Below are 17,324 nucleotides of genomic sequence, written 5' to 3'. Positions count from 1 at the left end.
CTCAGGAAGTATAAAAATTAAGCTCTTAGTTGTCATAAGATGTGGATGAATTGCAAAATCCTTGTGTAAAAGTATTTATTTTCAGAGCAGAGTCATCAAGAACTATACTTTTACTCCCCTAAGTTCTGGGGGAAGAAGTGTGAGGAAGGCCGACGTCCAACATGGAAGAAGCCTCCTGAGTCTTAAGATTGATACCACCCATTTAGATTTTGAACTGCTCTTAAGTTTTTCCTTCACAAAACAAAATGGAGAAATATCAAATAACAGTGATCATTGGGATAAAAATCGCATTGTTGTAAACATCTGCTGTAACCATTTATTCATAGTCTGAGAAAGAGCATTACATATTGGGAACAGCAAAGTGGGGAGTCGGAACTACTCTATAAAAGGCCTGGTTTCAAATACTGGCGTCATCACTAACTGTGAGGGTTTAAACCAAATATTTGACTGAGTTTGCAGTTTCAAGTTTTTTTCTCTCCAGTAGGACAGTAATAACATCTTCCTCATGCCATTAGTGAATGAAGGTTAAGTGAAAAAGCAAATAAAGCATACAAAATTATGAAAACACACAGATTTGTGCTGAATGCCTCTTGAAGAATAGAACCTGAGGGCACATTCAGAGAACTGAGAGTTTTAGAATTGATTCTAATACATACTTTAATATAAGCACAATAGAGGAAAAAATTGGGCCTTTAGCATCCATGTCATTATTATTACGGTGTATTGGCACATCCTATCATTTAGTAATTCTTATGTTTAAATATTATTCATGATTTGTAAATGTTACTAAACCAGCAGTATCCTGGCATTGATTTGAATTTTATCATGAAATGACTGTCCAACAAAAAACAAAATAAAATAAACAAACAAATAAACAAGGGGGCTGGCTCGTTAGCTCACTCAGTAGAGTGTGGTGCTAATAACACTGGGGTAAATAATTCAGATCCCATACAAGCCAGCCACCAGAAAAAGAAAAGAAAAAAAATGATTGTAATTCACATTCAATTCTCTGTGTACCCCATCTATACTGTCCCAGGGAACATGCCAGAATCTTCTGGAGGCAACACTACAACAGAGGTGTGTGGAAGTTTTTCTGTTTTACTTGAGAATTGTCATACATCTCCAATGCTATGTAAAATGAAGTGATTGTTACAAATAGGACAATTCAAGCTCAAATGAGCTTCGTTTGGCCCCATTTTCAGATTTTCCCTTGCAATAACAGGGTTAAGGTTTTGGAGAATTATTTTTTAAAAGAACACTGCAGAAGTTGCTGCTACATCAAAAATCAACTTGGTTACTGTTAAAATTATATTTAACAGAGTTGCCACATCCAAGCTTCTATTTTTAAGCTGGCCATACACAGATGTGTATATAAAGGAGGAAGTGCGTTATTTTCATCTTGTCTTGATAATTTTATTACAAATTATACAGATGGAAGGAATGTGAAATAATGTGTGATGAAAGCCAAGAAAAGAAGTGGATATCACAGTTCAATGGCTGAGAAAACCAATTTTGGAATCAGAAAGGTGTGTTCAAATCAGAGTTCCTCAATTTATTAGCTGTGTGACGTTTGGCAGTTTACTTAAGTTCCCTAAGTCTGTTTCCTGATTCTAAAAGGATTCTTAATACTCCTGTATCACTGAATTATTACGAAAATTAAGTAAGAAATTATGTATAACATTCTTGTCACAGTGTCTTGAACATAGTAAGCACTTAAATATTATACTTGGTCAATTATGTTATTACCTTCTTCATAATAATAATAAGCACTAATTATTATTATTTGTTTGTTGTGCTCGTTATGATTATCATCACTAAGAAAAGAAGTAAAATAATTTATCTGTAATTGTCAATATCCACTCTTAGCTAATTTCAACTCACCGTTTCCCTTTGGCTCAGTCCTTCCCTAAGAATAAGGAACGAACTTATGGATTGGAAAATGTAAGAAAATGTGTGCTGGAAGACAGAGCTTTAGGCCTAAGTGAACAGAGGAAAGGGGCTGCCCAATTCCCTTTTGGAACAATATCCTCTCTCTAAGATGGATTAAGAGAGGGATCCAGGCTTAGGCCAAGTCTTATGGAGGAGACCCAAGCCTATTCCTCTGATTCTTGCTAATGGTCTGTAGGTCACTTGCTCCTGCTTCTTATTTGGTCCAGCCTTTTCTTGTTGTAGAACGTCAGATGTGGACTTGGTCAGGACATAGGGATTAAGCTTCCCTTTTGTCAAAGTTCCTAAGTCTCCATCCCCACACACCAGATGAGTAAAAATGTTTCCGAGGGACAACAATCCTTTATGCAAGAACATCCTCTAACTTCTAAGCTTCCATGCGTGCATTTAGCAGCAGCTCCCTGTGGCAAGTATAGTTACTGTCACATAAGCACATTCTTGGGGCAGAATCCTGTGGGGATCACAAGATTCCTTCGGGATCGAGGCTATTTCAGACAGCCGAGAGCAGGCCCAGAGACTCCCTTTTTAGGAGATCGTAGGTAAGGAGGGCAGAAGGCAGGGATGGAGGTTGGGGAGATTGAAGTGGGGACAGTGGAAGACAGCAGGGCCGCCGGGAACCCTGCTGACCTGTGGCCTCCCAGGAGCCGCTGCTGCCCCTGTCACCACTGCCAACCCGAACTGCCACCTCAGCCACCGTAGCTGTCCTAGTCGCCGCAGCTACCGTTGCCAGGATACGCAAAGCGGCGGCCGGAGCCAACCCCGGGTCTGGTGCGGTGAGGCCGGAGGTGGACATGGCGAGCAGACGGCGTCACGTCAGAGTCTGTGTTCGGGATGAAGACCAGCGCTGGGACCAAGTAGGTCCCGGGGACGTGTCCTGGGCTTGCACTGAGCTGGTCCAGCTGCCTAACTGTGAACTCGATGGGCTTGAACAAATCGCTGCTTTGGTTACCTCGGTTCTCCCCTCGCCTACCGGCAAGGAAAGGCTGGCTCTGGTCCTGGAAAGTGAGGATTATATTCAAAAACTCCTGCAGCTGTTCCGCACTTGTGAAAATCTAGACAACACCGAAGGCTTACACCGTTTACATGCAATTATTAAAGGCCTGTTCTCCTTCGAAAGCAAACCTCTGTTTAAGATCATGCTTTCTGATGAGTGTATCATGGATGTGATGGGATGCCTTGAATACGATCCTGCTTTGGCTCAGCCAAGACGGCATAGGGAATTCTTGAGCCAAACTGCCAAGTTCCAGGAATTTATACCAATAACAGACTCTGAACTTAGGCAAAAAATATGTCAGATGTACAGAGTGCAGTACATATATGACGTTCTGGTGCCTCAACCACCCACATCTGCAGATAATCTTTCTACTCTTAAACATTTTATTTTCCTCAAGAAGGTTGAGATAGCCAGCATGCTGCAGCAAGATCGCAAGTGTTTGTCTGAAGTTTTGGCACAGTTAACGGATAAGACTCTAGATGATGACAAATGGCGTGAATTGGTGCTTTTTTTCAAGGACTTCTGTGCATTTTCTAAGACATTACGGCCTCAAAGCAAGTATAAGTTATTCCAAAAGTTGACACAGTTGGAAATTCTTCCTGCTCTTAAAATCATAATGAGTGCTGATGATGTGCTAATAAGATCGGCTGCTACAGATATATTTACTTATCTAGTTGAGTACAGTCCATCCAAGATCCGAAAACTTGTAATGAAGGAAGCAGAGAAGACTGAAGGTGATGACCTTTTCATTAATGTAGTGATTAAACAAATGACCTGTGATACTGATCCTGAGCTGGGAGGTGCTCTGCACGTGATGGAACATCTGCGCACTTTGCTTGATCTGGACAACATGCTGTCAGCATCCAATAAAAATGTAAGATGCGATTTTCTAAATTTCTTCTATAAACATTGTCTGCATAACGTGATAGCACCACTTTTGGCCACCACTTCAGAAGACAAACATGAAGGAGCTAATATATCCACCGAAAGCAAAAATTGCCCCAATAATTATCAAACAGCAAAGCTGCTTGCTATAATTTTAGACCTACTCACATTTTGCTTACAACAACACACACATTACATACAAAGCTCTATTTTGAGCAATGATTTGCTAAGAAGGGTCTTGATTTTGATGAATTCAAAGCACACTTTCCTGGTCTTGTGTGCTGTTCGCTTTATGAGAAGGATGATTGGCCTTAAAGATGAACTTTATAATAGTTACATCATCAGGGGAAATCTGTTTGACCCAGTTGTAAATGCTTTTCTGCATAATGGAACCAGGTACAATATGTTGAATTCAGCTATTATTGAGCTGTTTGAATACATAAGAGTGGAAAATATCCCATCTCTTGTTGCACATATAGTCGAAAGGTTTTATAGTGCACTTGAATCGATTGAATATGTCCAGACATTCAAAGGATTGAAGATTAAATATGACGATCAGAAAGACAGAGAAAGTCGAATACAGAATTATTTGCGTTCCATACCATATGGTAACATACCTCAAGGAGGTGCCAAAGTCTCGGAGGTAAAGGGAGAAATGTGTTTTAAAGAAGATATGGGAGTAGCAGTCATGCCATCATTGGAAAATAACTTTCCAGATTCTTATGATCAGTTCATGGAGATGAAAAGAACAAAAGAAGATTGGAACGAGGTAGGCCTTCCCAAAAGAACATCACCTGGTGACTTAAAATTGTTTTCATCTCCTTCTGCTGTTGGTAATAGAACAAGGAGCCCAAACGGTAGCAGCGTAGTTCGCTTAGTGGATTATCCAGATGATGAAGATGAAGAAGAAGATAAAAAAGAAGAAACATCCCCAAGGGAAAGACCTTATCTCAGCAAATAAAATCTTTATGGAAGACCCTCAACATGTGCTTCAACTAAAATTGTATAAATTTCAATGAGCTGAGAAAAATCTGATTCCAAAAGCTTTCTTGTGTGAGATATACAATAGCATATATGATGAGCTTAAGAGGGTTCAATTCTGTAAAAAACAAGACTTTCCATAACCTTAAAAAAAACAAATGTAACCAGACTTGCTTGATAACTTGTTAGCAAGAAAGTCTTAGTTTGGGGGGAAGACACAGGCTGATAAAGTAATATTAATGTAGTTTTGTTTCAGAGGTTTATATTAGACAGTTCTTGCAAAGTCTACTTGCACAATGGTTCTAGCCATGGTGTTCTTCCCTTCAGTTGCCTTTTTGAAATAAACGTTTATATTTATATGGAAAAACAGGGCCAAATAAAATAAAAAATAAAGTTATGCTGTCCAGATCTTTCTGCAAACATTTAACAAAAATTCAGCCTGATGGGTAGAGGGAAGGAACTTCCAGAGTATATTTCCATGAATAAAAAAAGCAAGCTGGATTCAAAATGTGTAGTTGTTGGTCCAATTCTTTTCTTAGACAAGAGATGGCAAGGAACAGTTTGGTAGTATTCCCACATGGTTTTCTCTAGAACCTTGGGAGTAAGTAGAACTGAATACTTTTAACTGCCTAGATTGTGAAAGATATTTTTAAGTCATTTCCTGATTCATTAATGAAATTTATCGTTCTTTCTAGACCAGAGGTAAGAGTTAAAGTGTAATTTATAAAGACTAACATACAAAAAAAAAAAAAAAAAAAACACTGCTGAATGAAAAGGCATTTCATATGTAGAAACCATTTTGGGCCAAGAAAAAGTTACCTAAGTGTCAAAGTCAGCATACTCCACATGAAGTTTTTTTCTGTAAATAAATAAATGTATACTATAAAAAATACTTTATAAAAGAGTGTATGCAGATGAATCTCTAAAAATTAGTTGTAGCAAAGTGTTAACAGGATTCATTTCTAGAGGAACAAGTTAACTTATTCTATTTTTCCTGGAATTTCTTAAACTGAAAAGCACTTTCTCGTGTTTTGAAGATTTCAGATTAGTGTTAATTAGTGCTATGTAGATAGAAAGTACAGTTTTCCATAAAACAGATATTTATTTCGTATATTAAAAATACCACTGTACTTTTTTGTACCATTTGGTGATATTCGTGCTGAACTATAAAATTTAGGAGTTAAAATGTGACCTGTAATTCCAAAAAATAAAAGAGACCATATTAAATTTACTATTGTGCCAACAGGAGACACAGCTTATGCAAAACTAAGAGCCTAGTTGAGAAGCTACAAAGAGACTATATTCCTAAGAACAACAAGCAATAATTTCATCCGATATAGCATCTACTAGAGTGTGGACATGACCTCAGGAGATATAAATACACATTGCAGAGGACACAACACAGTAGGGAAACAGCATTTTTACACTTCTTAAGCCATGCTAGTTAAATCAAATGTTGTAACGGGATTATTCACATTGTGATTATATGTCAAAAAAGATAGCTTGTTAGAAAGGAATTTCATGATTTCCTTCTGGCTAGACTGTCATGGGGGTGATTTTCTATAGTACACATGTACACAGAGTTGTGCTTTGAAAAAATATGTTTAAGTCTTTATTGTGGTGGGTGTAGCCGAAGGTCCCTAGCAGAGCAGCTATTCACGACTGGACAGAGAAGAACATCTCTCTTTTGACATTATTTCTGTTTATTCTCTTCCTATCAGCTAGTTTTAATCTGCCATGAAAAGAAAAAAAAAAAAGAGGACAATAGGATTAAAAGAAAAAAAGAATACTGGCATTTCTTGCTGTATTTTTCACAGTGAATTTGTAAGGAAAGATGAAAAAGGGTTTAGAAGAATGGGAAGCAAAAATAAATACATAAATAAATAAATAAAATGTACAAAAAGAAAAACAGGACAGGCGTTCTATTGAGCTGAGTAACTTCTGTGAGCCCTTTTCTAGTCTCACCTACCTAATGTTCGTGGAACCAGTGTGACAAGCAAAATGGTGCAAAGGCAAATTCCCCATCAGATGGCAGAACCTACTATGCAGAGAACATCCAAGTGGGCAACGAAACACAGAAGAGCAATCCTTACTGTGTACACACTGAGTGAAACATTGATCAGAATGTCCCGTGTGTCTAGCTGTGGTGTGTGAGAAGAGAACCATGTCAAGAACGTGTAATTTCCTAGTTAAGTTTTTTAGAAGTAATTTCGAAAGGACCCTTAAGTAGGTCATTAATGATATGAAAAGAAGCAGTTTGACATGGGACTGTATGTACTATAAACTCCGGGCAGGCATTTTTGGAGAGGTGCCCTGGACTCATCAAGGTCTGGGCTTTATTTATTTATTTATTTTTTTTGTCATTTTTCCGTGACCGACACTCAGCCAGTGAGTGCACCAGTCATTCTTATATAGGATCCGAACCCGCAGCGGGAGCGTTGCCGCGATCCCAGCGCAGCACTCTACCGAGTGCGCCACGGGCTCGGCCCAAGGTCTGGGCTTTAAACAAACAACTTCCGGTAGTTTGTATGTCTTGGTGACTTTCTAAACCCACCAGAAAGGGAGGGTGACATAACAGATAAAGCTAAAGCTTCGTATTGAGACGGCCTTTGATGATAATGCAGGCTCGGATGCTTACCAATTCCATGACCTTAGCCCACTTGTTTTTTCTCTGGGCACAGTTTCTCTATCTTGTCTTAAAATTAGAAATTATGTATAAATCACTCAGAACATATTAAGTACTCAAGAAATAGATTTTCAAACTCATTTTCAACAACGGCAGCTGTATAACCATTCCTAAGTAGATGCGGGACAAAGCCAGCTATAAGCACTTACATCACAAATTATGCTTAAAAATTCATAATCTTATATTCTGGATCAGATTGACAGCAACATAATAGATTAAGAACTAATGAGTTCAGTTCTGGTTGGCCGAGACGTCTATGTGTATGCGATGGGCCCTGCTGAGGTGCAGCTGAAATAAAGAAAAGAAAAAAGAAAAATGACCCTCATGTGGCAGTGAGGACACTTGGTAGCGTTGTGTGTGGCATGTTGAACAAGGAATGAGTGGTGACAGGAGTGAAGAGTGAAAGGGAAATTAGGGGAGTGGGAGGGGACGTGGAGAGGGAATGGAAGGTTTGTAGAGGTGACAAGAGTCACTCAGCCTTCTTCCCTCCATGCCTCACCCCAGCAGGCAGAGCAGTCACCTAGAACGTGTCCCTAATAACAGACCACAGGTCCTTCCCCTAAAGCAATTGAAATAACAGGCCAGGCGGTCCTGGGGGCGGCGGGGAGGGGAACGAGGGGGACCAGGACGGACAGACACCACGAGAGTGGCTCCAACAGAGGCTCTGAGGACGGGACGGGGACGAGGGGACCAGGACGGACAGACACCACGAGAGTGGCTCCGACAGAGGCTCTGAGGACGTGAGAGGGACGAGGGGACCAGGACAGACACCCCGAGAGTGGCTCCAACAGTGGCTCTGAGGACATGAGGGGGTGGAGGGGACCAGGATGACGGGCAGGAGGCGGCGCAGACGCAGAAGGTGGAGCGCAGGAGAAAAGGCGGGAAGACAGAGTCCCTTCTGCAGGAGAAGAAGAGAGGAGTGGAAACGTGCAGGATGGGGACACGGCGGGGCAGCTGCGCTCTGCGACAGTCCTCAGTACGTCCCCTCACGGGAGGCGAGCTGAGCAGACGGTGGATGTCCAGAAGAGGAAGAACTGCAAAGGCGAAGGAAACAGGCGAAGGGTCTGATGAGCAGGTTGAGTGGACCAGACATAGCGTCCATCAGGGGACAGCGGGAGGCGCTGTGATGGCCCAGCAGGAAAGACGTGAGTGACACTCTGACCGCTGCCCTACTGGGCGCCTGTGGCTGTGACGCGGCCAAGCCCAGCAGGCTGGTGATTGAGCATGTGCTCTTGCTCAGCATCCTGCACCACACGCTGGCAATCGAGGTTGGGGCTCACTTCTTGGAGGCCCTGGTGAGGAGGTTCGAGGACGTCTGTGGGACAGGAGTGAAGGGAAGGGACGCGGTGATTGGGGCACAGCAGAGCAGATCCACAGTGAGAGGAGGAGCTCGAGCCAGGACGTCAAAGAACACACTGCGTCCTTCCTGCAGAAAGTCTTGCTGTGAAGGAAAAAGTGTCAGTTGGACTAAACAGTGTGCTTAATGCCTTAGTCGGTTTCCATTCTGATGCGAGCTGATCTTGCGGACCAGGCGGTTCACAGACAGGCAGCCAGTGTATGGACCACGTTTCAGTAGCACAAATGTAACAGACTTGAATAAGAATTAATTATGTGTGCAGCTGGCAAGATTAGGAGAAGACACCACTGCAATGGTGCCCTCTAACTTCATTATGTCACGTGTACAGTAAACATTGTTTGAAGTATACATGAGTTCAAGCTGGTTGTTCTGCAAAAGGTAAATTTCTGTAAACAATCCCATTTTTATATCTTTTATTATTAAAACAATAAAAATGTCTTTCTCTTTGAAAATAAATAAATAAATAACAGGCAAACCTGAGGGTTTAGTATGGCTGTCGTTGCCGCAGAGTTAAGCACTTCTATTTAGAGTGATTGAGGGTCTCACATGCTGAACGTTTGCCACCCGTAAGGGACACGTCACAGTGTTTTCAGGAGCTGGGAGGTCTGGCATTACTCTGCTCCATAAAATGACTGACATTGGGAGAGGATTGTGTGTGTGAGCGGGGAGGGAGGGACAGGAGCTGGAAGCCTCCCCTGCTGCTTCTGATAGATCTCTCAAAAGTAAAGGAACTGGTGGTCAGAGACATCTGGCTGGGGTGGCAGACCCAGCAGTCAGTTAAATTGAAGGTTCTTGCAACAGTTTAGAAGAGCTGCACCAGAATGTTCCTTGGGGAGAAAGGTTCCAGCGGCAGTTCTAATAGACACAAGTCATTAATGCCCTTCCTCCCTTGTACACCCTAGATGCTGGGTTGTTGCTCTTCTCCCACCCTCCACAATACCCAAGTGTACCATTCCTCTCATTATAACTTTCGTCATTTTCCCCCCAATTATACTCTACACTCACCTAAACCTTTCATGTAGGAAGATCAGGTGTAAGAGGGAGAAGAACAGTTTTGGAAAAGGAAACCAGAATTAAGTTTGGATCTCATAGGCCCCATTTTTGCCAGGCTGCTAATCACAGGGTGGAGCAATCAGGCTGGCCTGGAGAAAAAATATGCATCATGCCCAGGAATGGTCAGGATAGATTCTAAATTTTCAAAATAAATCCATACAATTTGTCATCCCTTTAGTTCTCGTCACTAGCTGGACGTGGCTAATACGGAATGATCCCTTTCTAGGGACTGACAGGTGCAGTGACCAAATTGTCTTATTCTGCGCTTGGGTTTCTCGACTTTACCACTGTTGACATTTTGTGCCAAATAATTTGGTGTTAGCGGGTATGTACTGTGTTTGGCAAAATATGAGCAGCATTCATGATCTCTGCTTACTAGAGGCCAGCAGCCCAAGCTCAGTTGTGACAACCAAAAATATAACCAAATATGTTAAATGTCTCTTGAGGAGGCAAAAATCACCCTTGATTGTGAACCACTGGTTGAAAGATGTGTGGAGATTGATTCAAAGGCTTCTCTTACTTTGTGGACGTCGGGTTCACTTCGACTAGCCTGAGTCACCTTCTCTATTTCCCTGCTACCTACAAAAGCCAAGTACATACAAGAGTGCATAATGCACATTACGAAAAGAGAAGGCACTTTGCTTAGAATTACAGATATTATGATTTTGTTTTTCATTGCAAGTGTAACTGTGGCATCTTATTTGACAACTATGGTTCTCAGTTTTCTTGTTTGTAAAGATTGCCAATAACACTGTTACAGCTAATGTGCCCCCCCCAAGTTCAAATGGTGAAGTCCTAAACCCCCACTACTTTCAGATGTAATTTTATTTGGAGATAAAGTCCTAAATAAATTAATTAAAATGAGGTCATTAGGGTAGGCCTTAATCCAATATGTCTGGAGTCTTTGTGAGAAGAGGAGACGAAGGCACAGACACACATGGAGCGAAGGCCATGTGAGGACACATGGAGAAGGCAAATGTCTGTAAGCCAAGGAGAGGGCCGCAGAAGAAACAAACACTGCCAACAACTGGATTTTGGACTCTTAGCCTCTAGAACAGTGAGAACATAAATTTCTGTTATTTAAGCTCCCAGTTTGTGATAATTTGTTATGGCAGCCTTAGAAAACAAATACAAACACCTGAAAGGAAGGAGTTTGTGACTGTTAAAGAATACATATCCTATGAATACCACAGAGTCATTACGAGAAAGAGTCCACACATGGGCTATGACAATAGGTATTCCTTATTCTTTATGTGTCGAGCACACTGTCCACGGCCATTTACCTCCATTATTTCTAATTTCACAATAAACCTGCATGATGGGTGGGGTGGCCACAAGAATGCACCTTGTAGAGAGGGAGTGTAATTGACTAAAGGCCCCAACCACTGTGCTCTGAAATCATTGCCGTGTTTCCTCCCAGGCTGTGTTTCCGAAGGGAGGCTCCCAGACAGGGATTAGCATTGCAGGGGTGCTAAGTCAGGCTCATGCCTGGGAGATGAGGGCCTCCCGTGACTGCAGACTTTTGCTTAAGGGCTTTCTGAAGGTCTTCCTGAACTTTCTTTCGACTACACGTTAGGCGAGGATGTTTCCATCGTAGCTTTCTTCCCTCTCTTTGGCACATGGACTCAGGTGTACCTGGTGGCTCTTCTAACCTCCTGCAGCTCACTCTCCTTTGTCTCTCATGGGCATTTCCCCTAAGAAAACCCCTGCACACTAAATCTTCACATGCTGACTGCTTCTTGGAAAACTTGGACCAGCACAGCATATGACTCTATTTCTTAGAAGAAACAGAGGCACATAACTACTACTAGTGTGCCTGTATTTAGATATAAGTTCGTCTGAATCCATAAACTGAGTTCTTTCCCCAACATATAATGTGTCTCAAAATCTATAGTGAAAGTACGTTAAGTATTAAAACCATTAAATGCAGCTGCTGCGGACATTTATTAACACTAATGTAGAAAGATGGGAACAATATATAAGGTCTATGAACAATCTAAGCACATACACAGTAACAGTGTCTTTCTGTCTGCTTTGCCCATGCTTCCAAAGGTCATGTTTTTTTTATGTTTTTTTTTTTTTTTTTTTTGTCGTTTTATCGTGACCGGCACTCAGCCAGTGAGTGCACTGGTCATCCTTATATAGGATCCGAACCCGCGGCGGGAGCGTCGCCGCGCTCCCAGCGCAGCACTCTACCGAGTGCGCCACGGGCTCGGCCCCCAAAGGTCATGTTAAGTTGAATTCTCCTCCAAAAAATGACAGTACTCTGCAAACTACTGTCATCACACTCACCACCGTAGTTGCTAAAGAGGTAGCTAGTAAAATTCTCACTGTTACCTTTGAAATGAAGAGAGGTAAAACAGCTAACTTATACCGTGTGCCAAGCTCCGTGCTAAATACAGGACTTTATATGTATGGTGGGATACTTCAGTAGTAACAATGTGCCCCGATACTGGAATTTAGTGATAATTTAAGAAAAATGTTGGGAAAGAAAACGTAAGTTACTGTGAGTAAGTTTCAGCGCCACTAAACAATGGTGGCTTGAAACAGAATTTATGTCCAATTTTATAAAACTCGGAATTAAATAACTTGCACGTCTGAGTGCATGAACTGAGTGCCCCGGAGGCTTCAAGGCTGGAGCTGGTGAGCACATGGAGCAGGACCTGGCAAAAGCTGAGCTGTGCCCTTCAGATGAAGTTGCTTCAGGGGAGAAGAGGGCCCTGCTGGCCCCCTGGCCAGCAAGATTACTAATAGGGTTCCCATGTACCCACATAGGAATGAGGTGCCACAACAACTGAAGAAAAGGAGCCACTCAGAGGCCGATGAGTCATGAGAAGGGAATGGCCCACAGTCCACCCCAAGGGAAGTGTTTGGAGTATGGGCAGTGGAGGAGACGGGCCACCAGGAGTATATTGGGGCACAGCAAGGACAGTTGATCTGCCCCCCAATCAGCATAGGACCACTCAGTGGAGAGTGGTCAGGAATATAGAACATCATGGGGTGCAGTTTGGAGAAAAGACTCAGGCCCAGACCAGAGTTTCTATACAACCCAGGCGTGCAAGATCTCATGAGAGCCAGTAGTACCTATAAAGTCAACCATTAAAACCTGAGGTGCCCAAAAAGCCTTCCCCAGGGCATCAGCAGCAACAAGGAAATTTAGCTAAACTGCCGAGCTCAAGTGCTGGTCCCACAGGAGTTTCCCCCATTTTAGAGGTAAGCAAAGGACAACAAATTAGTTCCAGTGCAGAGTTTAAGTGGTAGGAACAGCAAATAATCCAACACAGAACTGGAAGAAAAAACAAAATACCCACAGACCAGAGACAATGTTTGATATGAACTAGTAAAAGTCTCACATCACCAAAGAACAACTATAAAAACTAGAAAGACCAGAAATCCCCTGGGCTACCAAGCAAGGGAGGGGAGAGGGCTGGTGGACTCAGCTACATCCCCCCGACACCTGCAACCAGTTCAACAATGACCATCAAGCCACTGCAGGAAGTGCTCCGGGCTCTCCTGAGTCAGGGTGGTGGGGTTTAGGGCCTTGGCTGTGCACCCCCTCCCCGACACCCATAACCAGCCCAGCAATTACCAAGACACCACTAGAAGTCCCATGGTCTCCCATGCAGGAATGATGGGGGTGCCACAGGCCTCAACCCTGCTCCTCCTCCTTCTTTCTCCTCCCACCCTATTTCCTTCCCCCTTCCCTTCTCCCACTCCCTCCAACTGCTCCACCACAACATCATAGAATGTAAAAAAATAATATTAATAAATATTTAATAAAAGGTCAGGGGATCCTGGCCAAGATGGAACTAAGAAGGGCAGGGCAGGGGTAATGCAGCAGCCAGGTGCATCACAAAGGGCTGGTGGCCATCCACATGCCAGAGCTATTTATTTCTCTGAAAATGTTTAGGAAATTACTTCACAAGTCTTCCCACATGATGACTGTTAAATGGCAGTTCCCTTTCTTCCTATAAACAACTAACAAAAGGTGATATTAGAGGTTGGTTGGAATTAGCATTACGATTTAGTCATTTAACAATGGATTCATCGGCTGTGATACTGATCACTCCTTTGGCACAGCTCTTAGGTGGGTGTCCTGCTGCAGGTGGGTGTAGAAATCATTCACAGTGGTTCCTTCATTTGCTACAAGACTGATGTGTTTTAAGTCCTGCCTCTCCAGGCATTTCAAATCAAATTCCCTCCATAAATCACATTGCCTACATACAACCAGGCACGATCTAGTTTCTAAGACTTAAAAATAAAAAATGTTAAAAAGCAAGAAAAAGAAAAGAATGGAAACAAGTCAACCAGTCTAGGGAGCTCTAAATCTCCTCAATCACACTAATACTGCGACAGAATAAGGATACAAGCAAGGAAGACTGCAGAAAGAATGACGTTCTAGACCAGAAACACCATTAATATTCCCACAGTAAAATCTGCTTCATGAATTGAGAGGAAAAATCAATTTAAGTGCCTGGCATTCATTTGAATTTACTGAAAGTAGAGTTGGTTTAAAACTTTCCTGGTCACAAATGTTAGGGGTATGTTAGGTCCAGGCATTTATATTTATAGTTAGGCCATCACAATATGACTAAAAAAAATTATTACATGCTGGGCCGAGCCTGTGGCGCACTCGGGAGAATGCGGCCCTGGGAGGTCAGTGACGCTCCGACCGCGGGTTCGGATCCTATATAGGAATGGCTGGTGTGCTGACTGGCTGAGTGCCGGTCACGAAAACAACAAAAAAAAAAAAAGAGAAAAAAAAGAAAAAAAAATTATTACATGCTACTTAGAGTTATTGATAAAACAATACATACTTTCCCTCCAATAACAAGTTTGTCTACTTGGGGCAAAATATTTATATATAAATTATGAAGTAAGGCACTATCTTACCTTTTTTCTTTAATTCATAGTTTCAAAGCTTACATAAAATTTAGAATCAGGAAATGCACTACATACCTTTATAGCAATACCAAAACTTGCATTTATTTTTAACGACAATATTGCCGTACAGTTGTCATTGAATAAACTATGCGTATTTCATAGGTATAATTTGACAAATTTTGACAAATGTACACACCCATGAAACCATCAAGATGATGAGCATATGCATCACCTCCAGAAGTTTCCTCATGTCCTTTTTTAATCCCTCCCTTTAACTCTCATTTCTTCCCCCACTCCCATCCCTAAGCAACCACTCGATTGCTTTATGCCATTATATATACATTTGGATTTCCTGGAATTTTATAAAAATAGGATCATACAGTAGATATTTTTTCCTGTCCGGCTTCTTTCTCTTAGAATAATTGCTTTGAGATTCATCCATCTTATAGTATGTACTGTGGGTTGAATCTTGTCCCCCAGAAAGATGTGTTGAAGTCCTAATCCCAATACCTCAGAATTCGACCTTATTTGGAATAGGGTTGCTGCAGATGTAATTACTGAAGTTAAGATGAAGTTACACTGAAGTGGGGTAGACCCTTAATTCATTATGATTATTGATCTTATAAGAAGAGAAAGAGAGACACATACATGGGAGAGAAAGATGCCACGTGATGACACAGGGAGAGATTGAAGTGCTGCAGCTGCAAGGTGGGGCTTAATCCAATATGACTAGTGTCCTTGTAAGAAGGAGACATTTGGACACAGACACAGACATGCACAGAGAGAAGACTGTGTTGAAGACACGTGGGAAGAACACCATGGTGAAGATGGAGGATCGCCGTGATGCATCTATAAGCCAAGGAAAAGCAAAGATCGCGAGGAAACCACCAGAAGCTAGAAGAACAGATTCCCCCCTGCAGGTTTCACAGGGAGCATGCCCTGCCAACACCTTGATCCCAGACTTCTAGCCTCCAGAACTCTGAGATGATAACCTTCTCATTTTTACACCACCCAGTTTGGGTACTTTGTTATGGCACCCCTCGTAAACTAATACAGCATGTATCAGAACATCTTGCCATTTTGTGGATATATCACAATTTGCTTATCTATTCACCATTGATGGACATTTGGATTGTTTCCAGGTATGTGCTCATTGGCACTGCTAGATAGTAGAGTACATTCAACTTTAATTTGACTAAATACTGACAAATTGATATCCAGATTTGCAACAGTCAATATGCCCAACAGCAGGACACAAGGGCTCCTATTTCTCACATATGCACTAATACTTGCAGTGTGCTACTTTTCTATTTGCCAATGTAAAGCATTATTTTTCTTGTTATTTTAAATACATTTAAAAATTACTAATGGGTTTGATTATCTTTTCATATATGCACTCATTTCTTGAGCACCGTCTTTGCTGAGCTGTTTATATCCTCTGTTTATATTTTCATTGCTTTTAGATATTGCAAATACCTTTCCTCTTCTTTTATTTGTAGGTTAGGTTTACACTGAACGTCACTCATCAGGGGAGGATCCTCATTTTGATGTAACTAAATCAATTCTTTTCTGGGCCTCTTGACTGATGTTTTATGAGCCTTATTTAAGAAGTTCTCTCTTAAAATGAGGGGATAACTCTCTTCTACTAAATTGTTCTCTATTAACTTGATAATTTTGTCTTTCATATGCAGCATTCTAAACCACCTGGAATTCACAACATTATATCTGATAAAGCAGAGATCAGGTCTTATTTTTCTATAAATACTAAGCAGGATTTCCTAACATCCTGAGACTGACCATGTAATAGTCAAATGTTATCTATTGATTTCAGGGCTCTTGTTTATCTTCCTTTTTGAGATCACATGTTACCCAGGAAACCTAAAGTTGTAGCATTTAGATTAAATACAGTGTTTCTCAAAATCTAGTAATTAGTGAATACTTGTCATCATATTTGAGAGACAATGGAAGAAATCTGTTCTTTTCCCCAGTTAATATAAAAAGCTAAATTGTCATATATGAATATATTCCAGTGATTTGTCTATTCCTGAGCCAATAACACATTCCATTGTATACAGTATAAGCAGTTTAATATGTGGAGAGAAATTCCCTGTTCATTTCTGTTTTTGCAATTTTTTCCTTGGAAATTATTTTGTCTTCATTTTTCTATAATTTTTTGATTATGTTTAATTAATAAAAGTAACCTTGTTTTGAATTGTACTGCATTTATAGATTAGTGTAGGAGAAATTGCTAATAAGTATTGAGTCTTCTCATATAAGAAAATAGTTTCCATTTATAGAAAGTCTCTATTCTGTGCTTTAGCAGAGATTGTTTATTCATATACACCTTGCATATTTTTTGTAAAATGTACATTGCTCTTTGAAAGTTGGCTATAGATTAAGCCCAAATCTTAGTATTTGACCAACTTCCCCTCCTTTAGAAACTAGAATTCTATTCATATACTAGTTTGCCACTAGGAAAATTACAATCCTAAAGATGTATCTCATAAACAAGTATCTGTGTGTGTTATAGAGATTTA

At 41.2% G+C, this 17,324-nt stretch overlaps 1 protein-coding gene and 1 long non-coding RNA gene across 5 annotated transcripts in view; both read left to right on the top strand.

Moving 5' to 3' along the window:
• Positions 1-17,324, top strand: part of LOC134366828 (uncharacterized) — a 323,891-nt gene that overhangs the window by 114,461 nt on the left and 192,106 nt on the right. The gene's annotated exons all lie outside the window — the stretch shown is intronic.
• On the top strand, positions 2,739-4,787 carry LOC134367029 (serine/threonine-protein phosphatase 4 regulatory subunit 3B-like). The gene is made up of 2 exons (XM_063083674.1): positions 2,739-3,945; positions 4,105-4,787. Exons 1-2 carry the CDS (start codon positions 2,739-2,741, stop codon positions 4,785-4,787), a joined length of 1,890 nt encoding a protein of 629 aa, XP_062939744.1.

This window comes from Cynocephalus volans, chromosome X (assembly GCF_027409185.1).
Source record: "Cynocephalus volans isolate mCynVol1 chromosome X, mCynVol1.pri, whole genome shotgun sequence".
NCBI classification, from domain to species: domain Eukaryota; kingdom Metazoa; phylum Chordata; class Mammalia; order Dermoptera; family Cynocephalidae; genus Cynocephalus; species Cynocephalus volans.
The sequence above is the reverse complement of the archived record's forward strand: the minus strand, read 5'-3'. Positions and strand labels throughout refer to the sequence as shown.